The following is a 25,191-nucleotide window of genomic DNA, read 5'->3' as shown; positions in this document are numbered from 1 at the left end:
AACACAAATCAAATGGCTAAACTGCCACCTCAGCATGCAGTCAAGATCTATAGACTTGCTAATGACCTATTAATTTTATTCAGGGGTGTTGTAGCAGGGACACTTGTGCTTGACACTACGTGCTTGCCGAAGCAAGCACGTAAATTGGATACGATACAGAGAAGATTAGCATGGCCCCTGTGCAAGGATGACACGCAAATTCGTGTAGCAGGGACACATGTTAAAATTTAAGGACACCGGGCCTGGAGGACTGGAGTTTGACCCGTGTGCTTTAGAGCAAGTCTGGCTTTTTAGCAGCAAGTCCAAGACTTGCGCAGCACAATATATGATACGCACACAAGAGAAAATTGTTAAGAGGGTGTTGTGTTGCAGGATTGTGAAAGGTTGTCTTCTAATATTTGGAAAGTAGGAAGTCCCATTATGACCTAATGTCTCATCTCAGAATGTAAAAAAACCTGAATTTGTTTCAGAAGTGAAAGTTTAGTAGATGAAGATTTAAAGTATTCATGTTTCAAATGTTCAAATGCAGATGACTGTGATTAGACAGTGGCCAGCTTCACACAGACTGATTTTGCTCATACTTTTAGAAATATAAAACCAGCCAGCGATATTCATTTATGAGGCATGTTTCACAGACAGGAGGATAAGAAGCAATTAATAATAAACAGGAGAAATATATACAAAACAAAAGAAAAGGCTACGGAGCCCCGCAAGGGACATTGGAGGAAAAAAAATTAAGATGAACTTTTGCGAGATCCAGAGTTAATTTGGTGAAATCCTGCAAAAGATTTTGTGAGATCTCGCAAAAGTAACTCAGGAGCTATGTCCCAATCCCTAGGCTGCATCCTTCGGAGGCCGCATTTGAAGGCCGATTATGTCACAGCCAGGCGATGAAGGCTGTCCCAATAAATGTTCATAAAAATTTTTTGCTGTGGAAATTTTGGGAGGCATTCAGCAACTCATGCACGCTTCTCAAGAGTTGGTGAAAGGTTTGGACTGCAGACAGGCCAGTTGGTTCTGGGTCTGGTGACCCAGTGTCCATGTGGTTTTGTGCATGATTGGTATTCCTTGGTTTTGCGTAATTTTTTTTTCTTTTCAAACCACGAAACGGTTTCATAATACTGTCCGATACCACAATAAATAATTTTCTGTTGTAACCCTCAAATGTTAAGGTAACGACAATCATTTTTCACTTTCTCACAAAACTAAAACATCTCTGCTTCCACGTCTAATTGTCTGTAATGGAGGTGGAGTAAATTAAACTGGATCCGCATTCTGTGCCCAACTAATGCTTGCTATGCAGGGGGAACAAATTTTGTTTGGGATGCCCACCTTGGCACAACTCCTGGTTTGGCCGCATGTAGCGAGGCTCCAGATGCTTTCAGTGTGAACTCCAGATCGCCAACAGGTCTCGTACACAACAGCCGCCTTTCACGTGCGGCTCCGACGTGCTAAGGTCACTACCTGAGTTACACCATGTCGCAAGTTTTGTGAGATACTGTATATCGGATTGATCCATCCCTAGTCTTGTGTTTTGTGAGTCTTGCAAAAAAAAGTTCAGCATTCCAACTCTCATTAAAGCCATGGAGCTATAATAGATGCAGTATGTGGTTCAGCATTGTCCTGCAGAAATATGCAAGGCATTCTCTGAAAAAGACCTCATCTGGATGGGAGCGTGCGTTCCTCTAAACCCTATTAACCATTCAGCACTGATGGTGACTTTCCTGATGTGGCAGCTGATAATTCCTTTAACACTAATGCACCCTGATCATGTTCATGAGTAGGTCCTTCTCTGAACGATGGAGCAGAGCATGTCTTTGTCCTGTCGTCATCCACTCGCACCAAACCAGCTGCCGCAGATGGCCACCCCTACCTGAGCCTGGTTCCGCTGGTGGTTTCTTCCTGTTAAAAGGGAGGTTTCCCTTCCCACTGTCACCAATAGGGGGTCATATAATTGTTGGGTTTCTCTCTCTATGTATTATTGTAGTGTCTGCCTTACATTATAAAGTGCCTTGAGGTGACTGTGGTTGTGATTTGGCACTTTATAAATAAAATTGAACTGAATTTTATTAATGTGAATCTGAACTCTCTGATATTCATGTCTTTGATGTTCCAGTATCTCTAATGTGGTGTCACACAGTGACTTTTTATTCCTGTCAACAGTAAAAATGGAAATAACTGTGTGATGGTAGGAAGAGGCTTCATAATAAAATCAGACAGGAGCCTGAAGTTATGCTAGATTGCTTTGTGGTTATTTGGCGCCATCTGCTGGTTAAAGTTCTAAACTACAGTTCAACTGTTTCCATTATAGCTCAAATAGAACCGAGAAATTATAGATTTAAAACATAGAATCAATTAAAAGTTAGTAGAAAAAAAAATCTAATATTCTTCACTAGTCATCAGTGATGACTGGTGTCCACCCTCAATCTCTTTGTATGTATCTCAGGGCTCGTGGTCTACTTTAGGATCAAGAGATAAAGATCAAGGGAAAAGCTTTCACATAAATTTAAGTCATATAAAATGAATTCACATAAAACGAAAAACAAACAAACACACACATTAAGTAATTATTCCCCAAACATTACATATAAGGAAAAAACTGACTTTGTACAATTCAAACGAGCTTAAAAGTCGATATTTGGTATATTTTGATATGACTGCCTTTCACCTTTATTCTTAAGCAGTCTGAACTCTCTGAGGCAACTTTCTTTAACTTCTTTAAGTATCTTCAGGCATTGTTCTCCAGGCTTCTTGAAGGACATTTAAAACTCTTCTGTGGATGTTTCTGCCTTTAGGTCTCTCCTCTGTTAGGATGATCCCACACTTCTTCAACAATCCTGAGGTCTGAGAGAGGCCAATCCATAACTTACAGTGTTCCATTGTGTGTTGTTTCAATCCAGCCAAGGTTACGCTGAAAAATGAAGCTGTTGCCAATCAGGTGGTTTCCATTTGATATTGCATGGTGGATCAGAATCTGATGGTACTTTTCTTTGTTCATAATTCCAATTCCAAACAGCACTGCATCCTATCTGATTCACTGAAGTCCAGTTCTTGTGCAATTTTCATAGCTTAGCCTCTTCTCTCTGTTTACCTTCCTCAAGAATGGCTTCTTACCCTTCCAGGGAGACCATATCCGTTGAGGCTTCAGTGAACAGTAGCTGGATCAATGGAAAGTCCAGATGCATCTCTTGGGTTCAGGTCTTTGCTGGATTTCTTCCTATTTTTAAAGGACATGACTTTCCTATACTGATCATCTGCTGTAGATTTGAGGGGGATTGTTTTAGGGCTGAGACTTTATCCGTCAATTTTTTAAGGAAATGCTGCAAACCATGCTCAGTTGTTGGTGCAAAAATAAAAATTTATGGCTGAAAAATTGTTGCTATTTTTCATAGATCCATCTAAAGAACATATCTTTTTGTGAGAGGTTGCTAGTAATGAAGTGGATAATGGAAAAACCTAGGAGTTTTTTTTTTATACTTGAATGATTCATAAACATTCTTCTAAGAATGGACAGATACAAGAACTGGACTGAAAACGAGTGCAAAAGCAGCCAGAGTCCAATGGACAACTTTTCCTTCCCACTCCTTCAGGAAGACTGAAGAACTATCGCTCAAGGACACTTTACAAAATTACAAGAAAGTCTGGTTACTTGGAGGCAAAACATAAAGTAGTGAGGGGATGCTGTACGGTACATTAATTATTAGGAGCATCTAAGTAGTGTTCAGACACGAGCAGCCCATTCAGTTTGTTCCTTGAGCTTCCAGTCAGATGTGAAGAAAAAATACATTTTGTTTTTCTTCAGCTAAAAGAAAAAAAAAAAAAGATCGGATTGAGATTAGAGGTATGAACTGACAGTGGCTGGAAGAAGATCGCTGTCTCTTTTAAAACACTCAAAGACATGCAGCTATGAACTCAGAGCAAAGCAACATGTGAAATACACACATCTGTTTTAATATATATGTTTAACATACATGTTATAGCTCAAAGTGCTGTACTCAACTTGCCTTATTCTCCCAAGCACTTTTTTCTATCGGTCATTCACACACATGTACTCACACTCGATGGATGCATGTTGGTACTTTAGTTCTGTCAAAGCTTACATTTCTGTGAGCAGCTTTTGTTGGGGAGAAGTTGTGATGCTCACTCTCTCGATTAAGTCTATTGCAGATCATTTCTGGCGTGTTATAATTGGAAAAACTAAATCCATCATAGATTTTTGCTAATTTGCATCTTTTTGACTGACTGCATTGCACCGCAAGCCTAAATCTTATTTTAAAATGAGCACTATCATTATTACAGAGATGTAAATGTTTATTTTCTGTGGATATTAAGTTTAGTCATTAATATTTTTGTTGTGCATGGGTTATTAATGGCAAGTATTTGACACATAAATACACACACTTTGTTAGGGAGCAAGAGTTTGTGTTGTGGTTTGTTTGTAGGAGGTAGAGGTGGGGCAGCTTGAGAGCGCAACCTCATTACATAACCAACTTGTAATTAAGTGTTTTTGGCACTTTACTAACTTGAATGCACACAGTCTCACGATTCAGTTCACTTCAGTTTTATGTATGTAGTGCCAAATTACAACAAGAGTTTCCTCAAGGTGATAATTCAGAGAAAACTGCAACAACCCCATATGAGCAACCACTTGGCAACAGTGGGAAGGGAAACCAAAGAAACTGGCCATCTGCCTTAACTGATTCGGGGGGTGAGTGGAGAGAAACAGGATAAAAGACAAACTGTAAAAAGGGAGACAACATTGGTGCAACAACATCTTGAAAGAAAAAAATAGTAAATGGGAAACCCCTCCAAAACAAAGCAAAAACAAACAAACAAACAAAGCAAAAACAAACAAACAAACAAACAAACAAAAAACAAAAAAAACAAACAAACAAACAAACAAAAAACAAAAAAACAAACAAACAAACAAACAAACAAACAAACAAACAAACAAACAAACAAACAAACAAACAAATATAAGGTTATATAAGTTTGCTTGATAAGCTTGATACCTTTTAACTGCTTCTTATACAAGCATGATGTGTGTGTGCATGACCTTCATAAAGGGAGTAGGCAGCCTTGAGAAGAACAAACTGCACTCAATGAAGGAAGCCACCTGTTGTTACAAGGATAACAACAACATCCTGGGAGGGCTGCACTCACATCGTATAACCACGCTTGCACAACACACTTTGTAACCATATATAGTAATTTCTCTTAGTTAACACAGCAACAAGCTTTATGAATATTCATGTGTGTAAACAATAAAAACAACCTGCAGGGGGAAGCAAGTTGAAGTGGGTTGGAGACAACTGCGTCCCTCGCCGTAAGTGTAAACCTGAGCTCTGTGTGACCTCGTTCCTGAGTGAGTTTCTGTTTATCCAGCAGTATCAGGGGTGAACCTCCGACAGCTTACTTGATACAACAAATTAAACACACTCATTAAAAGGATAGAAACTGGGTCACATTTTCACATATCAAAGCAGCATCTTTACATGAATCAGTCAGTAATTCTAAAGATGAGAAAAAAGACTTTAATTCAATCTTCAACCCACTTAGGGAAGATCTTTTTTTGCTATTTACACTTATGGATGTGGTATTTGCCCATAATTATTACCACATTGTGAAGCATGGCAAGTTCCTTAGACAGAATATCATTATTGTATAAAACCTGTGTTAGAGTCATTGGGTTCATCCCATCTATTCTTACACTCATCCAGTTTACCAAATCCGGCCAGAAGTTAGTTACTCAAAAGGAAAAACAAAACAAATGATCAATACTTTCTTCATTTTGTAAACAAAATCCACATGGCTCCACCTTAAACCCAAACCCAAACTTTTTTTAAACATTTCTGCTGCTGGGTAATATCCATTGAGGAGAGAGGTTTATAAACACACAGAGAGTAAAGAAGAAGCACTGATGCAGCATGGGAAGGCTCCAGCAGACTAGGCCTATCCGATCTTTAAGTCTGACGTCATTAGCCGTGCCTGGGTCCAAACTCTGCTGCAGCTCTCTAAGTCACTCGATCACTGCAGCATCACTGAGAGTTAAAAACTGTCTAAGTCCTTTCATCTGAAATTTTTGGAAATCAGCCATATAAGATCTTCTCATATTTTGTTGAGTTCAGCTGGCTAAATCCACAAAGAGCAGCACCACAGGTCAGCTGATCACAGACACAAAATCTGTGATGAAAATTTGACACCAAAAAAACAAAACAAAAGAGAAATTATTGCGACTTTCTAAACTACTCTTTTACCATGCTATATATGGGGTATGGAACAGAGTGGAGGCATGACAAAAGAAATTTAAAGACTAGATAAGAAAACTAGGGTTACCTAATAATACAAATGCTAAACAGAAGGTTAACTACCAGTGGGCTGATCCTGCTACCAGTGGAACCAGATAAAATGGGGCACCGACAGCTGAGGAGGGCGAGGACATTAAAAAGTCTCTTGACTTCATAATGGAGGCAAATTTCCACTATCAGGTTGCAGCAGAAAAGTATCATTGAAATTGTGGAGGAGGTAAAGCTCATCCGCATCCAAAATGCAGAAAAAGATAAAAAGATTGCATACCTGGAAAGTAAGGTCGCTGACCTGGAACAATACTCCAGGATAAACGACGTCATCATCACTGGGCTCCATATTAAACCCCGGTCATACGCTCAGGCGGTGACCGCTGACAGCAATGAGGAACCTGGAGAGCTTGACATCAGCTCCACCAAACAACAGGTGGCTGCTTTCCTGCGATCCAAAGAAAATTAAAAGGATCTAATGTCTTTATCAATGAACATCTAACCAAACACAATGCTGAAATGTTGATGAAAATGAAGTTTTTGAAATTGTCAAAAAATATAAAAATCAGAAATCTTTGGATTGTAATGATATTGATATGATAGTGGTTAAACGAGTCATTGAGGCTATTATAAAACCGTTTACATACATCTGTAAGTTATCATTTCAAACTGGTCAATTTCCAGACAGAATGAAAATAGCAAAAGTTATACCTCTATACAAATCTGGCAACAGACACCATTTCACAAACTACAGGCCTGTCTCTTTACTACCTCAATTCTCAAAAATTCCTGAAAAACTGTTTAACAACCGCCTGGAAAAATTTATAGATAAACATAAACTACTCACCAAGAGTCAGTACGGATTCAGATCAAGCAGATCAACATCATTGGCACTATTAGATTCAATAGAATACATCACAAAAAGCAATATGTAGTTGGGTTATTCATAGACTTGACAAAGGCATTTGACACGATACATCATGACATATTAATAAGAAAACTGGAACGTTATGGTGTCAGAGAGGTAGTTTTAGATCGAGTTATTTAAGTGACAGGAAGCGTTCCCATCCTAGGAACCGGGACAGGTGCAGGAACCTGCTGGACGCCAGGCAGCTCGATGTGAGAAACTGTTTCGAGTGCAAGCGTGAACTGAGGCTCGTCGGGCCTCACCCTAGGAACCAACTGCACACCGGCTGCCTATCTGATCATACTTATCTGATGGGTTTTCTTGACACTTACCAGACAGGTTAGGATTAGCTTTTAAATGCAGCAAGCATTCCACAGCTGCTGCCACAGATTATTTTCAGTTCAGCCAAGTGTTAGCTTCAACTTTTAAATCCACCTGTGACAGCAGGGTGTGGTCTGTAGTTTGTGGCTCGGCTTTGTGAGGAAGAAGTGAGGCACTTGCCATGAAATTCAGTTTTGTTTGGTATTTACCTCACAGGTAAGGACTTACATTTGAATGCAGGGAGTGTCACAGTAGATAAAAAAGAAAACAACCAAACAAATATTTATTTATGACACACACATTCCCTCCTTTTCCCTCCTCACTATGACATTTAAACAGTCAGGTGCATGACCACTGTAACTAAATCAATAATGAAAAACTATCCTGAACCCACACAACTGAAAAAAGGAGCGGCTTAAAATTGGAGCCCTAATGTCTGTAAGAAGTAAATCTGTATGAATTAACTTTTTTCTCGCTCATACACAGAGGGGAGAAGTAACAAAGTTCATTTTTTTACTGTACTTATCCAAGATTATCAGGTATACGTACTATACTTGAGTATTTTACTTATGGCTTTTCACTTTTACTGCACGGTGGCTGTGGTGTTCATAGTCAGTGTAACAGAGTAAGAGACAATTTAAATTTTAGCTGGTTATTAACTCTGAAATTATTCAATGGTATTAAGTTGAATTAGGACATTAGGGGAGTTAGGACATGCCATATGGGCATGTAAATTGTGAGATATATTGCTATTCAGGGCAACTTAATGTTTTGTTTTGTTTTACCTTCTTTTTGCTTACTTTCAGTTTACAACATTTCTTAATGGTTTTTATATTTAATGTTCGACATTTAACAGTTAATGAACTAAAACTCATATACACATTCTGTGTATATTTGCATTTTTACAGTGCAAGAAAATTTAAACAAAAATGGACAAGTTTAATATGTGAGCTGTCTGTCTAGCTTTGAAGATAAAAATTCATTGCAAGGACAGGCTGGTAGAAGAATAAGAGCACAGCGCAAAACCTGAACATAATAAAACAGCTGAAGATAATACAGTAAGGATGAGTCAGGCAAACCACCCAGAGAAAATGGTCTGGCCAATCTGTGTTCTGCACGTGTTCAGCTGCACTCAAGTTAGTCTGGCAAAATGTATGGCTCACAAGAAGTGCTTGAAGAAATACCACTGTAAAAGGTAGATTATATCCTAAAACTCAGCGACTAGGGACATAACCGAATTTGGTCACATTTTCCAAGAGAGAGGTTGGTGGAGTTCTCCTAGGACAGGGGTCTTAAACTCCAGTCCTCGAGGGCTGTTGTCCCAAAACATTTCCATGTGTTCCTGTTGCAACACACCTGAAAAAAAATTAGTAGGTCGTTAGCAAGACTATAGAACTTGACTGCATGCTGAAGCGGCAACCCCTAACCCTACTCAAGTAAATTTAAGTAAATGTAAGTGTTTAGAAAAATTTACTTCTAAAAGTACTTTTATTGCACCATGTTCATTCACTCATGAGCTACTGTAACATGAAATGTCTGAACTGCCACCTCAGCATGCAGTCAAGTTCTACAGTCTTGCTAATGACCTACTAATTGTATTCAGGTGTGTTGCAACTAGGGATGTGTATCGTTTAGGTTTTATCCGATACCGGTGCCAAACCGGTACTTTTGAAACGGTGCCGGTGCTTAAACGGTGCTCGAACCGGTGCTTAAAGAATGGAGAACACAAAATTGGTCCAAAAACCTCTCATGTTCAGCTGTTTTTTTGTAAAAAGATAACAATGTTAGCCTTTTCTGCAGCTATGGGGCATATATGGTATCACTCTTGGCTGGAAGCAGTGCTTAAACAATGGAAAAAACACAAACTTTGTCCAAAAACCTCTCATGTTTAGCTGTTTTCCACTTTTTCTTTGGTCATTTTAGCCTTTTTGGCCAGGGTGAAGGGAGTATCTGCCATCAAACAAGAAGACAGCCGCATGTAGCTATGATGGTGTTTGCTAGTTCACCTTACATGCATTAATGTAATAACGTGGTTAGCCTACTCAACGTAAATTACACACGAACAACATTAAGCTACTCACGCAGAGAAGAACGGCTGCTGCTGCCATCATCATCCGTCATCATTTCTGCTACACTGGCAGGGCTAGGGGCCAGGACTCTCCTCTTCGGGTTTTTGGGGGATGTTGCTAACTCCGGATCAGATAACAGGCAACCCACGCGCAGTAGATGTGTGAGGTCTCACAGCAAGCTATCAAATACGGCGCATTTCTCGGCTTTTAACAAAATGCTATACGTCGCCAGGTGTTTCATCAGATTCGAGGAGTGACCTCCTTTACACAGTGTCACCTTAAAGCACTTGTTGCTGGCTGCTGAGTTTGCATCTTTTGCTGTGAAGTACAGCCACGCTTCGCCTTGGGCATTTTTAATCTGTAGCTCTGCTACAAAAGAACGTATGTATCTGGGCCCGCCTACTACGCTTGCAAAGGTAAAATGATTGGCTGGAATCCAAAGTGTATGACATTTCAGGAAAAAAAAAGCACCGAAATAAAGCATCGAAATGTGCGCTGCTTTTTGGTCTGGTTACTACCGTTTATGTCAGAACCGGTGCCATTACCTGGTACCCATCCCTAGTTGCAACAGGGACACATGGAAAAGTTTCAGGACACCGGCCCTCGAGGACTGGAATTCGAGACCCCTGTCCTAAGACTGTCATAGCTAGATCAGTAAACCCCTTTGTGGAGAGGCTCCTTCACAGTTTGGAGGAGAAATGGGTTTAAGTGGGAGCGAAACACCGAGTTTTATTGCCAACTATGTACACTGTAAGAAAAAAACAACAAACAAACCCCCTGACTGTTTTGGATAGAACAGTTTTTCCTGTTTGGACATATCATTGGTACGAGACATAGACAGAAGTGCAGTTTGTTACTGTTTGGGTTGCCTTTCCTAGATAAACTTGCATCATACAAAAATTGTCCTGGCTTTCAACATTTCCTTTTACCAATTCAGTTCTAAGCTGTAGTAACAACTCCAGGTAGCAGTAGCGGTTTTTGATACGGGCGACACGGGCGGTTGCCCGGGGCGGTATCGTGGCGCGGAGCGGCATCACGGTCATCGGCAAAATAAAAAATTGCTCGTACTTATGCTGCTCCAACATCAGCCAGCGAATATTGGGAATGGCATAGGCACCGATCGGCTTTCTATCGCCCATTTGCTGGGAGTAAGGGCGCCCTTCGTTTGCAAGGTGCGCCTGCTGCTTGCTGCACAGAGAGGAGAGGGCGGGGCGGCGGGGGCAGCATCTAATAACCAACTCACAAAATAAAACAAAATAAAAACAAACCAACAAACACGAAAACACCAGACATTATAATACTGACTTATTATTTTCACCGATGTTTTTTCGAAATTCTATACACGAAAAGTGAGCGCGAGAGCCCTCGGTGCACCTGCTCGCTGCTGAAGTCAAAATAAACTTTATAGTCATCTCTGCTACATACAGTCCAGTATATAGAGAGACGAGACGATGAGGCTCCAGTTACAGCAGTGCAAGAAAACAAACGATAAATATAAGAAGAATAAGAAAATAAATATACACTTTAGGACTTGGGGTAAAGGGATCAATAACAATTTAAAATGTATAATTTACAGTTTGATGATTTAAAGTCTTACACACAGGGGAGGGGGGCGGCTGCTTCCAAATAGAGCAAATTTCATTCATAATGATGTAAATCCAAGCCCTTTATGTATTCATGATTTGAATCCTGGGTTGTGTGAAATCCCAGAAATAAACCCTAGACAAAGTGAATCTGTGAACTAAGCTGTAGGTCTATTAGGTTATGCTGTGGTGATCCTGGAGTTGGGGGACTTGTGTTCATACTGGAGTGCAAAATTAAAACCAATGGAAGATGGACAAGACAAGTTCAAAGTCATCAGGTGCTCAGTTTAGAAAAAATAGAAAAGAAGAGGAGGAAAAACGAGCAAAAGATACAGGTAAGCAGATGTGTCGTTGGATAATGGCAGGTCATCCTGAAACAATCAGAATCAGAATACTTTATTAATCCCTAAATAATGTGCATTACAGTTGCTCCAAGAAGAAATGGTAAATATAGCAACAGTAACAGACTAAACTCCAAACATTATGTTACAGATTTTAATATTAATTAGTCATTGTCAGTTTTTGATTTGTCCTGTTCTCATTCTATGATGTATTATGATGGCTGTTTGGTAGCCGTTTGCATACAATGCATACAATGCATACACATATGTACTTCATGTGTGTGTGTGGTTCCGACAACAGTTTTATGTTAATGTACAATCCTTAATATATTTTGTGTGTGTGTGTGTGTGGCGGCGGGGGGTGGGGGGGCGCCAGAGGGAGTGTTTGCCCAGGGCGCCAAACAGGCTAGCCTGTTTTAGTTTAAGCATTGTTTTCAATAAATTGCATCCTCAAAATGTTTTGTCTCACTCCCATTTCTTCTTGATGAGTGTTGAGGCTCTACTTGCAACCTTGTTCAGATCCAACCATGCAAAAGATTACATTTTTTGGCTTTTATTTTTAATTGAGTCGTCTTAAACTTTTGATTGGGACTGTAGTACTATTGGCACCCCCTTCCAAATTCATCTTGCAGCCGGAGTGACAAAAACGCTCAAATGTTTATATTCACACTTTTATTATAATATATATAAAAAAAATTCAACGTTATATTACTAGTGGGTCTGTAAAGAGCAATGAGGACATGTATGTGGCTTTCATGCTACAAAATAAACTTTTTTTCAGTATGTGGTACAAAATATCTATATAAATAATACTTCTTAATAATGCCCAAGACTTATGCTTTAAGTTTTACTTTAAAATACTTAGCAATACTTAATAGTACCTATATTGAAAATACAGTAAAATAAAGAAACATCAATATTGTGGTGAGCTCAGACAAGGAGGAGACAGAGGTAACGTCTGGTCTGGCTTCCCGCAGTTTTAGCAGGGAGCACAGCCGTTTATTAGCATTCAACAGACGAACACTCGATTCGGAAAGGCCCTAGGACGTCCACTCCCACTCTCTCCATCGGGGCCCCCACCCGGTGCTGCTGCAGGGGGGCAGTGGAGCATTAAGTGGGGCCCTTTCGTGCCGTGCAGGTGTCACAGCAGTGCACATGAAGGCCAGTAGAACCATCCCCTGAGATGACGGAGAGTTTTGGCACTCCCATAGTGGCCGGGCCCCATAAGCCGTGGACAAGCTCGAGCACCTGTGACCGCAGCGACCAAGGCACCAACAGCTGCAGGAGACCCTTGCCCTGACCGGCTGCCCACCATGTCCGGTATAGGAGGCTGTCGTGGGTCTCCAGATTATTGTACTGGGAGTAGTAGGCCTTCACTTTGGGCCCCTGTCCTGATACCCATGTCTAGTCTGGGCGTTGTGCCGCCTCCAGCCAGGCCCCCACTTAAACCAACCTCGCATCAGCCTCCTGCTCCCGCTTCAGCTGCTGCATGGTCAACGAGAGCCATCCCTCTCCGCTTGTTGTGGCCCGATCAGTAGCCACGCCCAGTGCCTCCTGGGCCCACTCCCCCAGTCATTTCAAGAAGGGCAGCTGGTGTGGGCGCAGACAGATGGGTTGAGCAGAGCCGGTGTCGATGGTGTGCTGAACCAGCCGCATCTGCCTGAAGTCTCTGTCACTAGCGGCAATGATGTCCACATTCTTGTCCAGGAGGCACCTCAACCGCTGGCGCGGCCACAGGTCATCAACAGCTTGGGTTGTCTTGGTCGAAGGAGGTTTGTCGGGCCTAGAGACTGGGGCTGAGGTGAGTAGAGATGGTCCAGAGCCACCGGCGTCCGAAGTCTGTTGAGTGGCAGCTGCCTGAAGCCCGGCTTGTCTGTCTCTGGTTCCCTCTGTTCCCTGCTTTTGACTGCACTGGAGGGCCAGAGTCTCTGTACCAAGAGTGATCGCCAGCTTCGCGGTGTCAATGCAGGCCCCCCAGCAGGTCAGCAGATCAAGGCCGATGATGCACTGGTCTTGGATGTCAGCAAGCCAGAAGTCATGCACCACCTCCACATCCTTCACTCGGATCCGCAACGTTTCTTCCCCTGCATGTCAGTCCTCTCCCCCGTCACTGTCATCAGCTGGGTGTCAGTGGGTGACCAACCCATCACAAGCGGCCCGGACGTCCCAGGGAGCACCCCAGGTCGTATTAGGGAAATGGTAGACCCCCGCATCCACCAGGGCCCGGCAGGGCTGATCCTCAACACAGCAGCTCAGGTAGAGTCCCTTGATGTGGCCAACTAGGCCCAACACCGTGCATCATTCTTGGAGGGGGGCAGGAAGCTGGAGCAGTGGTCCCCTCGCTACACCGCTCCCCCTCTCGTTTCCCTGAGGCCACGTAGTTCTGGTCTTCGGGGTGGGCGCCAGGTAGTCACGCGCCAGGTGGCCAGGCTCATCGCACCGGTAGCAGCGGCCGGTCGATCAACGGGGATGCCTCTGGGGCACCGAGGGCTGCAGCTGGAATATCTCCGCAGCCTATCCCTCCCTGTGGCAGTCTGAGGCTCTGATTTGGGGGGGTCACCTGCTGGTTAGGTCACGAGGCGAGCACCAGCTCAGCCCTTTCAGCCTCAAGGAGCGCCTCACAGAGAGTTCGAGGCATGGCCAGGCGGACGTGTTGGCGCAGTCGCTCTGGAAAGAGTCCTCGCAGAAAAGCATGCAGGCTAAGCTGCTGCTGGGAACTCCGGGTAGCCATGACGAGCATATAGCAACACATCAGCTGCAAAGGTGCCCAGGCTCTCCCCTGTCCAGTGGCTCCGGTTGGTCAGCTGCTCCCTGCTCTGATCAGTGGAGTGCCGCTGCCCAAATCACCTCTCGAGTGCCATGGTGAGGGCCTGGAGCTCATGCTGATCTGCCGGGCTAGGTCAAGGAGTACCTGCAGTGCATCTCCTTCCAACGCTAGCGCTAGGTGTGTAGCAGCCTCTTCGTCGCTCCAGCCACTATGCCTCGCAGCTAGCCATACTTGTGAGAGGTAGGGCTCTAGCGGAGTTAGCCCGTTGTATTTCGGTACCTTAGCTGGCGTTGTAGGCATCACTGCTTGCTGTCGGGGGCTTGGCCTATTGGTTGCCAGAGGCAGCCCACGAAGCATTGTCCTAGCGTTTGTTGCAGCGGGCCGCTGCTCCTCGACGGCTTGCTCCAGCCTCTGAATATCTCTCTCCATTCTGGCGAGGGTGAACTATCCCACTTCTGACACCAATGTGGCGAGCTCAGACAAGGAGGAGACAGAGGTAATGTCCAGTCTGGCATCCTGCAGTGTTAGCCAGGGAGCACAGCCGTTTAGCATTCAACAGACTAACACTAACACAACCACTTGGCGCAGCTCTAGCATAACAACAAAAAAAGAGCGTCACCTGTAACCATGACAACATAATGCTGCAAACCTGGAACAACAGAACATAGCTGTCAAAATCCCAAACAGCCCTTTTTTAGTGTATTTCGTGTACATGTTATTTTATGGTATGATATTTACAATATAGCACAAATCCATAATAACAAAGTTTAATTTCAATGTAAACAGGGGGCGTTAAGATGCTCATTAAAGTTTATTTATACAGTTTTAATTTCTTCCAAAATACTCCTACTCCTATACTCCTTTCTAAAATAAACCGAAAATAAATACATTTACCTGAATAAAAAATTCCTTTGAAATAATTTCTTTCTAAATGTCAGCTTTTCTAAGTGAAACATTGATGTTAGTGAGCCTCCTTTAAACCTAAAACCAAGAGTATACCCTTAAGAACCACCAACTAAAACAAAATTACATCCAAACAACCAAATAGTTAAAAAAAATAAAAAATTAGTCCGATCTTTGCTGTTTGACACGAGTGATGATTAGGGGGGCAGTGTTTGTGCCACTGTCACTACTACCAGGACTGAAAAATGGATAAAGTTTCTCTGTGAAGGTTTGGCCAGTATATGAGTGAAGAAGAACTGCAGCATTTACATCATAAAAGGAAACCAAACCCTCCTCATAATCCACAAAAACTCTCACCTTCTCTGGGTGATCATTCACAGAGAGAGGGACAGGATCGGCAGCAAGTGCAAAGTACTCATTTCTGTCCCTCAGATATATAGCCCAGTAGCCGTTCTCTGGGTTAAGTTTAATTTCTCCCTTCCTATTGACCGACCCTTTGGCCACTCCTAACGTCCACCCAGTCTTTCCTTTAACCTGGACGTCATAGTAAAGTCTTCCACAGGAGAAGCCTCGTGTCCCTAAAACAGAAATTGCAGGTTCAAATCTTTTTGAGCTGTCTGGCAGTTCCTTCCATTCATCACCACAATGCACTTGCTTCCCATCATTGGACAGGATGAGAGCAGGATGTGCCGTATCGGGATCCAAAGTAACATCCACCGCATTCTGCCGAATGTTGTTGAACTGAGCGTCCCGTATCATCTTCACCTCATTCTTGATGGTCTCTGTCAGCTCATCCACAGCTTTCACCAAAGCTGTCCTTGTGATTCCCTCGTATATTGCTGGACAGATGCTGACATCTGTCCAGTCTTTGGTGGGTGGAGCAGCATTCAGGGACGGGAAGCTCTGGAGGAAACGAAGACGGTCTTTAGAGCGTGAGAGTTCCTCCATCTCATCACGTCTCCTTGTCAGCTCAAAGGCCTCCTGCTCCAGCTCTGTGATATAAACTTTGGTCTGTTTCTCTGTCCTTTTCTGGTTCTCTTCAGTCATCTCGATTAGCTCTGCCTGAGCTCTTTCCAGAGACTTAATCAGAGCCGAGAAGACCCGAACACCATTTGCTGTCTCTCTGTCTGCAGCTTCTGTGCTGAGCTTTAAAGATTGTTTGAGCTCGTGGACTTTTCTTTGTCTCTCTTGGATCATGTGGAGAATTTTAGCCTCTGTTATCCCAAGTTGTGTTTTTTTTGCTTCATATTCCTCTTTCAGGGGAACTACCCGGTGAAATCTGTGATCTGCGTCCACACATGACTGACATATGATCATTTGTTCATTCTTGCAATAGAAGTCCAAAGGTTTGCCATGCTCAGCACACATCCTGTCTTCTTCTTTCTCCACAGAATTAAACAGCTTGTGAGATTTTAAGATGGACACTGTTTGATGAAAATGTAGATTAGCTACAAAGAAGAGTGTAAGAAAGGTTAAGCTAAGAATTATGAACAGGCAGGACTTCAGCGATGTCCGTTTAGGTGCAGCAGGAGCATCATAAGAACCTTTTTCTTGTATGGCATTGTGTTGCTCTGAGCTATCATCAGCTTTCTTTCCAACAGTTTTTCTAAACTGAACAGCCATCTCAGATATGAAAGTATTCACACCAAGCTTATATTTCCTATCCACCTGCTCTTTGCACATGGGACACTTGCGCTGGGAATTAAAATTTAAATGTTCCGTGATGCAGTCTTTGCAGAAGTTGTGTCCACATGGGAGTGTGACGGGATCCCTGAACACGTCCAGACAGATGCAGCACAAAAGCTGCTCTTCAGTCAGAAGATAGCTGGCAGCCGTCATGTTGATGATCTGCAGCCAAGAGAGAAAACGTAAAAGGAATGTGACCATGTAAATGTAACTTTCTCACGGAACACATTGTACTTCTCTGCTGTAGAAACTCACACAGCCTCCAGCAGCCACATTACAAACAGTGATTACTTCATCTTACAATCTGCCTTTATCTTATGGTAACTGAAATTGTACTGACCTTTTGTCACCGTCTGGCTGGCAGACCGTGGAGGTGTAGGGAAGGAGGACCCAGGCGCGGTGCTCTATGTACAAGCAGTGCCTTTATTTACAGTGATGGACAGACATGACAATAAATCCCGTGCTCTCCCGACTCCCATGACGTGTCCTCTTCCCAGTGCTAGTGCTCCTGTCTCCGCTTCTCCGTGATGAGCACCCCGTGCTCGCTGTCCTCTCGTCTCCCCGTAACTCCTGGGGACAGGAGAAGACAGGGAAGCCGTCAGACACACAATAATGCAGCAGACTCAAACTAGAAACTTGTTGAGAGACTAACGTGAAGCCACACAACGTGAAGCCACACAATGAGTCAGAAGATAGCTGGCAGCCGTCATGTTGATGATCTGCAGCCAAAAGAGAGAATGAATGGAGCCAAAACTTTTCTTAAAAACATAAAAAAACTCATATATTTTAAATATGTTCAATAACACTGTGTGTGTGAAATTGTAGGTTTCAGAAATTTTCTGCATGCCTAAAATTATTATTTTTTTGTGTGAAGTGAAGTAAAATAACACATAATGCACTAAAGTTCAGATCCATCCACCAATCCATATTTTTTTAGCTATTGTTGTCAGGACGCGGGGGCCAGACTTTCCTAGCTACCATAGGGTAATATTAGCAATCAATAGCCAGCATGTCAAGTAAAGGCTGCGTGCAGGTAGGATTGGTGGACCCAAAGTGCAGACTCTTGGAGATAAAAAGTAGACTTGAAGCAGCTTTGCTGAAAACCATAACTAAGTTAAAAAAAATATATATATATCAAAAACGAGGCAGGCAGGCAGGCAGGCAGGCAGGCAGTACAGAATAATAGTAGATCACGACACTGACAGAGAAACACAAGGCTTAAACACACAGAGGGAGCAATCAGGGAATGAGAGACAGGAGGGAAACACAGTTGGGGCAAATCAGGGCTAACGAGACATGGGAAGCAAAACCAGATACATTAACATTAGACATGGACTTTCAAAGTAAAACAGCAAAATAACACAGAGACGTGGACTTGACAAGGGGACATAGCAGGAAGGGGAGACAGAGCAACTAAGAAACACAGACAGAAACCACAACATTAACAAAGAAGCCAAAAGACTAGAAACAATAAATAATTGCAGAATCAAAGTACAATAGTAAAGAAAACTCTAAACTCTGGGTCAATGTCCCAGGTTTCCTAACACAGCAGTCTTTGTTGTTTGTATGTTTTTTTCTTCATAAATGTTTAAGGTAATATAATCATTACATAAATCCATTTTCTTGTATTTTGATTAGACTGAAGATTTAAGATTCAATGTGACGTAGGATTTTCGGGTTTGTAAGTGGGGTATAGAACTCTTGACTCTGGGAATGGCTGATGAATTGTAACATCTTTTCAAACATTGGCAATAAAAAGCATCTAATACATGAAGATAGCTATTGTACCCACTGTTGGTCAAGTTACATGAAAAAAGTAATTAGTAACTAATTACTTCTCCAAAATAGTAATCACGTCACTTTACTGATTACTTATTTTCAAAAGTAATTAGTTACTTAGTTATTAAAAACATGATATACAACCTGAATAGGTAATAAAGCAATGGACCTTTCAGCCCAATTCCATTTTTTATGCACAATTGATCATGTAAAATGTAATCAAATGATAAAGTCTCTTTAAAACTTGTATTATTTGTTTTAATCTTTTAACTTTATGCACATTGCATCAAGCAAAAATTAAACAATACATGGAGTGCAGAATTATTAGGCAAATGAGTATTTTGTCCACATCATCCTCTTCATGCATGTTGTCTTACTCCAAGCTTTATAGGCTCGAAAGCCTACTACCAATTAAGCATATTAGGTGATGTGCATCTCTGTAATGAGAAGGGGTGTGGTCTAATGACATCAACACCCTATATCAGGTGTGCATAATTATTAGGCAACGTCCTTTCCTTTGGCAAAATGGGTCAAAAGAAGGACTTGACAGGCTCAGAAAAGTCAAAAATAGTGAGATATCTTGCAGAGGGATGCAGCAGTCTCAAAATTGCAAAGCTTCTGAAGCGTGATCATCGAACAATCAAGCGTTTCATTCAAAATAGTCAACAGGGTCGCAAGAAGCGTGTGGAAAAACCAAGGCGCAAAATAACTGCCCATGAACTGAGAAAAGTCAAGCGTGCAGCTGCCAAGATGCCACTTGCCACCAGTTTGGCCACATTTCAGAGCTGCAACATCACTGGAGTGCCCAAAAGCACAAGGTGTGCAATACTCAGAGACATGGCCAAGGTAAGAAAGGCTGAAAGACGACCACCACTGAACAAGACACACAAGCTGAAACGTCAAGACTGGGCCAAGAAATATCTCAAGACTGGTTTTTCTAAGGTTTTATGGACTGATGAAATGAGAGTGAGTCTTGATGGGCCAGATGGATGGGCCCGTGGCTGGATTGGTAAAGGGCAGAGAGCTCCAGTCCGACTCAGACGCCAGCAAGGTGGAGGTGGAGTACTGGTTTGGGCTGGTATCATCAAAGATGAGCTTGTGGGGCCTTTTCGGGTTGAGGATGGAGTCAAGCTCAACTCCCAGTCCTACTGCCAGTTTCTGGAAGACACCTTCTTCAAGCAGTGGTACAGGAAGAAGTCTGCATCCTTCAAGAAAAACATGATTTTCATGCAGGACAATGCTCCATCACACGCGTCCAAGTACTCCACAGCGTGGCTGGCAAGAAAGGGTATAAAAGAAGAAAAACTAATGACATGGCCTCCTTGTTCACCTGATCTGAACCCCATTGAGAACCTGTGGTCCATCATCAAATGTGAGATTTACAAGGAGGGAAAACAGTACACCTCTCTGAACAGTGTCTGGGAGGCTGTGGTTGCTGCTGCACGCAATGTTGATGGTGAACAGATCAAAACACTGACAGAATCCATGGATGGCAGGCTTTTGAGTGTCCTTGCAAAGAAAGGTGGCTATATTGGTCGCTGATTTGTTTTTGTTTTGTTTTTGAATGTCAGAAATGTATATTTGTGAATGTGGAGATGTTATATTGGTTTCACTGGTAAAAATAAATAATTGAAATGGGTATATATTTGTTTTTTGTTAAGTTGCCTAATAATTATGCACAGTAATAGTCACCTGCACACACAGATATCCCCCTAAAATAGCTAAAACTAAAAACAAACTAAAAACTACTTCCAAAAACATTCAGCTTTGATATTAATGAGTTTTTTGGGTTCATTGAGAACATGGTTGTTGTTCAATAATAAAATTATTCCTCAAAAATACAACTTGCCTAATAATTCTGCACTCCCTGTATGCAACACCTCTCTGACATGAAGAAATTGTTTAATATTTAAACCAATTTTCTGCATATTTCAACATGTTTTTAGTAGAAGTGGAACAGCCGGAGCTTTGCCCAGTGCTGCAGCGGTCATGTCAGTGGGGAGATCCAGTGGTTTCTCTGTGAATTTCACATTCCCGTGGCAGCGTGCTAGATACTTGCTCTGTAGATTAGGGTTTTTTTTACACTGTAAAAAGAAGTTTACTTCTCACACAGTGTACAGCGGATGCTAATGTTTTTGTCACTTTTTACAGAATCAAACTCAAACTAAGGTCAGTACTTCCATGCTTTAAATGCTGCACAGTCGTACTCTCTCCTGCCCTCTATATATTATCCATTGTTGCTCTGCCCATGTCTGTTACCATGAACGTCGCACTTGCTTATGTCATTGTCATGAGACACTCACAAACCAAATCACAGTGTAGTAACGCAGTAATGCAGCATGCTTGCGGGAAAGTAAGGGTAATCTAATTACTTTTTGCAATAGTAATCCCTTACTTTACTCATTACTTGATAAAAGTAATCTGATTACAAGTGTTACTGCCCATCTCTGATTGTACCCATGTTTGGCTTGACAAAAAATGAGCTCAGGAGTTAGAGTAGATCATCTACTCACTGGAAGGTTTAAAAACTGCCTGCTCCTGTCTGCATGCCAAAGTGTACTTAGATGTTGAACCCTGATCTCACTGGAATATTACTGTTAGATAAAAATAACATGCAAATGTAGAAAAGAAGTGCGCTGATTAACCAGTCACACATTACAGAACTCGTTCCTGTGTGCTAGTGTTAAAATAGACACACTGCCAGTTAAATAGTGCCACACTTCTGACAAATTTAAAAGCAATAAACATAAAAGGCAAAAATATATGAGCTTTACTATAATTATGTAAAATCAACACAAAAACTGCATCTGAATATCTGAAGCAGTTACAATAATCATTGATTATGATAATTGATTATTTCATCTTATAATCTGCTGCCATTTTAAGGTAACTGAAATTGTACTAACCTGTGTGTCTAAAGAGTCCTCTGCTGTGCTGCTGGAAGAATGAATTTATTTAATGTTACTCTTCCTTGTTATGGAAATACACTGAAACCTTTTCAGGCAAGTGTGCACACACCCATGACTGCGAGCAACCAATAAATTATTTCGCTCACCTGAGCTTGTTTGCGTAAGAGCACATCCGTAAATCTATAGGATGTAAGATGCAAGCTGGGACAAAGTACACTGAGAGGCACTAATTGTCTGTCTTGACTTTAAACAGGCTATTCATGCTTGAAAGCAATATCAAACCACGGTAACACTGACTGTATAAACGTGTTGTAGCATGTGTGAGATTATTATTCTATCATATGTTATCCTATGCCTGTAATCGAAATGAGTGAATCATTATACTGCTGTAAGCCACATCATACCTATTATGGAGAGTATGATCAGTAGTTTTAGTTTACATTATACTTCTGAATTAAGAAAAATGTGAAAATCATTAGATTTCTTAGATAGGTTTATATTATCCTATACTGTTGATTTACTGTGAATGAATGACACTGTTTCATGACATTTCATACTGCTGAGTTAAGAAGAGGATATTGTGTGCAGAGGGCCTTGTTGTCTGATAATGGAGGAGACGGACCACATTCCACAGGAGTTTCACCCCCACCTGTTTTCTGCAAGAAGTAAAACAGGGAGCCGAGGCCATAAGTCAGGCTCAGCCAGGAGTTAGAAAACATGTGAATGTTAGGATTTTACGACTAGCTGGGGGCCATCAGAGGCTATAAGAGTTTGAGTAACCCTCCACCATTTTGAGATTTGCTGTGACCCTCTCCATCCAGATGGTTTGTGCTCAAAAGTGTTGAATTGTATGTAATAAAGTAATTGTTGATTGAGCATTTATACACCGAGTATTGTCCTTCCTTCAGCCCAAAGATCGAAAGAATTGGGAGGATTTAACACATGGCAGTTTGGGACGGGTATCGAAAACCAGTTCTTGTTGAGAACCAGTTCCCACTGTTTCAATTCCTTGGAATTGTTTGCCATTTTTGCAAACGATTCCCTTATCGATTCCAGTCGCCCCGAATGACGTCACCACGTTGCGGAGCGTCATTTACCTGGCAGGAAACACGGCGGCTCAAACGCTCAAAAGTTTGGTTATACTTTACGAGAACGGATGACAACAGGGCAACTTGCAATACTTGCAAAGTAGATATTTCATTTAAGGGAGGAAACACTACGAATATGCAAAAGCATTTGCTCACAAAACACGCGATACCTTAAATGAATGTCGTGTTTTTAATTCCGCTCTGGACTCAGTGAATCTCAACCCAGCAGCAGCGGTAACGTTTGCACGTCCTCTCTCCGTTAATGGGCAGGTAAATAATCAACTAACAGTGCATAACGCCACTAACGCCACCAAGAGTCACCAAGAGGGTGACTCTTGGTGGCGCTGTCACTTGGTGTTCGCTCGCTTCTGTGGTAGAGTATCACTTCCTGTTCCTGCTCAAACACAGTGGTTTCTGAGTAGCTTATTTGCTTAGCAATTTAATTAACAACTTTTAAATACATTCTTCTTTCATAGTATAATCTTCACGTGCTTCATCCGAAGCACACTTTCTGTGTACTCACTACCTAATTTATAGCCAAAGTATTCACTCACTGTCTCTGTACTGTTCTCGCTAGCTTAGCTTAGCTCGTAGCCGACTCGTTAGCACCATGGCTACTTCACCTGTCCCTCCTGCACTTTCTTGCTCATTGTGTCAGATGTTTAGTTACTCCTCGGCCTCCTTTAGCAGTAATGATATCTGTAACAAATGTAGCATATTTGCAGCTCTGGAGGCCAGGATTACTGAATTGGAGACTCGGCTTCGCACCCTTCATTCACCCGTAGCTAGCCAGGCCCCTGTAGCTGGTGCAGCCGAAGATAGCGTAGGCCCCGCTAGCTGTTCCCCGGCAGATCCCAAGCAGCTGGGGAAAGAGGGCGGCTGGGTCACGGTGAGGAGGAAGCATAGTCCTAAACAGAAGCCCCAGGTACACCACCAACCCGTTCATGTGTCTAACCGTTTTTCCCCACTCGGCGACACACCCGCCGGGGGTCAAACTCTGGTAATTGGCGATTCTGTTCTCAGACATGTGAAGCTAGAGACACCGGCAACCATAGTCAATTGTCTTCCAGGGGCCAGAGCAGGCGACATTGAAGGAAATTTAAAACTGCTGGCTAAGGGTAAACGTAAATTCAGTAAGATCATAATTCACGTCGGCAGTAATGACACCCGGTTACGCCAATCGGAGGTCACTAAAATCAATATTGAATCGGTGTGCAACTTTGCCAAAACAATGTCGGACTCTGTAGTTTTCTCTGGTCCCCTCCCCAATCAGACCAGGAGTGACATGTTTAGCCGCATGTTCTCCTTAAATTGCTGGCTGTCTGAGTGGTGTCCCAGAAACGATGTGGGCTTCATAGATAATTGGCAAACCTTCTGGAGGAAACCTGGTCTTGTTAGGAGAGACGGCATCCATCCCACTTTGGATGGAGCAGCTCTCATTTCTAGAAATATGGACAAATTTATTAAACCCCCCAAAATATGACTATCCAGAGTTGGGACCAGGAAGCAGAGTTGCAGTCTTACACGCCTCTCTGCAGCTTCTCTCCTCCTGCTACCCCCCAAAAACCCATCTCCATAGAGACTGTGTCAGCTCCCAAACAGACAAAAAACAAACTAAAAACCAGCAACAAACAACTTAAACATAAACAATTACAAAGAAAGAACAATACAGTATCCACATCTGAACCAAAGAGTAAAACAGTGAAATGTGGATTATTAAATATTAGGTCTCTCTCCTCCAAGTCTCTGTTAGTACATGACTTAATAATTGATCAACAAATTGATTTACTCTGCCTTACAGAAACCTGGTTGCAGCAGGATGATTATGTTAGTTTAAATGAATCAACACCCCCGAGTCATTCTAACTACCAGAAATCTCGAAGCACAGGCCGAGGGGGCGGTGTGGCAGCAATTTTTCACACCAGCCTATTAATTAACGAAAGACCAAGACAGACTTTTAATTCATTTGAAAGCCTGATGCTTAGCCTCGTCCACCCCAGCTGTGAAACTCAGAAACCAGTCTTACTTGTTATCATCTATCGTCCACCTGGGCCTTACACAGAGTTTCTGTCTGATTTCTCAGACTTTATATCTAATTTAGTTCTGAGCTCAGATAAAATAATTATTGTGGGTGATTTTAACATCCATGTAGATGCTAAAAATGACAGCCTCAACATGGCATTTAATCTGTTATTAGACTCAATTGGCTTCTCTCAAAATGTAAAAGAACCCACCCACCACTTTAATCACACTCTAGATCTTGTTTTAACATATGGCATAGAAACTGAACATTTAACAGTGTTTCCTGAAAACCCTCTCCTGTCTGATCATTTCCTGATAACATTTACATTTACAATAATTGATTACACAGCGGTGAAGAGTAGACTTTATCAAAGTAGATGTCTTTCTGAAAGTGCTGTAACTAAGTTTAAGAATATAATCCACCCACTGTTATCATCTTCAATGCCCTGTACCAACATAGAGCAGAGCAGCTATCTGAACGCTACCCCAACAGAGGTCGATTATCTTGTTAATAATTTCA

The 25,191-nt window shown here is 42.1% G+C and overlaps 1 protein-coding gene and 1 non-coding gene across 3 annotated transcripts; one reads left to right on the top strand and one right to left on the bottom strand.

The window, feature by feature from the left end:
• The first annotated feature begins 120 nt into the window (after positions 1-120).
• Positions 121-223, top strand: LOC121812525. Its single transcript, XR_006053124.1, has one exon. It is a non-coding gene; the product is annotated as a U6 spliceosomal RNA (small nuclear RNA).
• An 11,717-nt stretch (positions 224-11,940) lies between these two features.
• LOC102308687 (nuclear factor 7, brain-like) lies at positions 11,941-21,665 on the bottom strand. 2 transcript variants are annotated; one of them, XM_005949143.3, is made up of 3 exons: positions 21,559-21,665; positions 17,214-17,443; positions 11,941-17,035 (listed from the first exon to the last, which is right to left on the bottom strand). In XM_005949143.3, the coding sequence occupies exon 3, from the start codon at positions 17,024-17,026 to the stop codon at positions 15,350-15,352; it is 1,677 nt and encodes a 558-aa protein (XP_005949205.1). In that variant the 5' UTR covers positions 17,027-17,035; positions 17,214-17,443; positions 21,559-21,665; the 3' UTR covers positions 11,941-15,349. The 2 variants fall into 2 exon arrangements, with proteins under 2 accessions (XP_005949205.1, XP_042070933.1); XM_042214999.1 differs by lacking the exon at positions 21,559-21,665 and adding an exon at positions 17,541-17,557.
• Positions 21,666-25,191: the final 3,526 nt, after the last annotated feature.

The sequence above is a fragment of the Haplochromis burtoni genome, unplaced genomic scaffold (assembly GCF_018398535.1).
Source record: "Haplochromis burtoni strain Fernald_Lab_line unplaced genomic scaffold, NCSU_Asbu1 Contig_638, whole genome shotgun sequence".
NCBI lineage: Eukaryota > Metazoa > Chordata > Actinopteri > Cichliformes > Cichlidae > Haplochromis > Haplochromis burtoni.
Note: the sequence above shows the minus strand (reverse complement) of the source record. Positions and strands in the feature narration are given on the sequence as shown.

What these genes read in the sequence shown, in the direction of transcription:
- LOC102308687 (XM_005949143.3), bottom strand. Translation starts at nt 17,026, where the DNA reads ATGACGGCTGCCAGCTATCTTCTGACTGAAGAGCAGCTTTTGTGCTGC.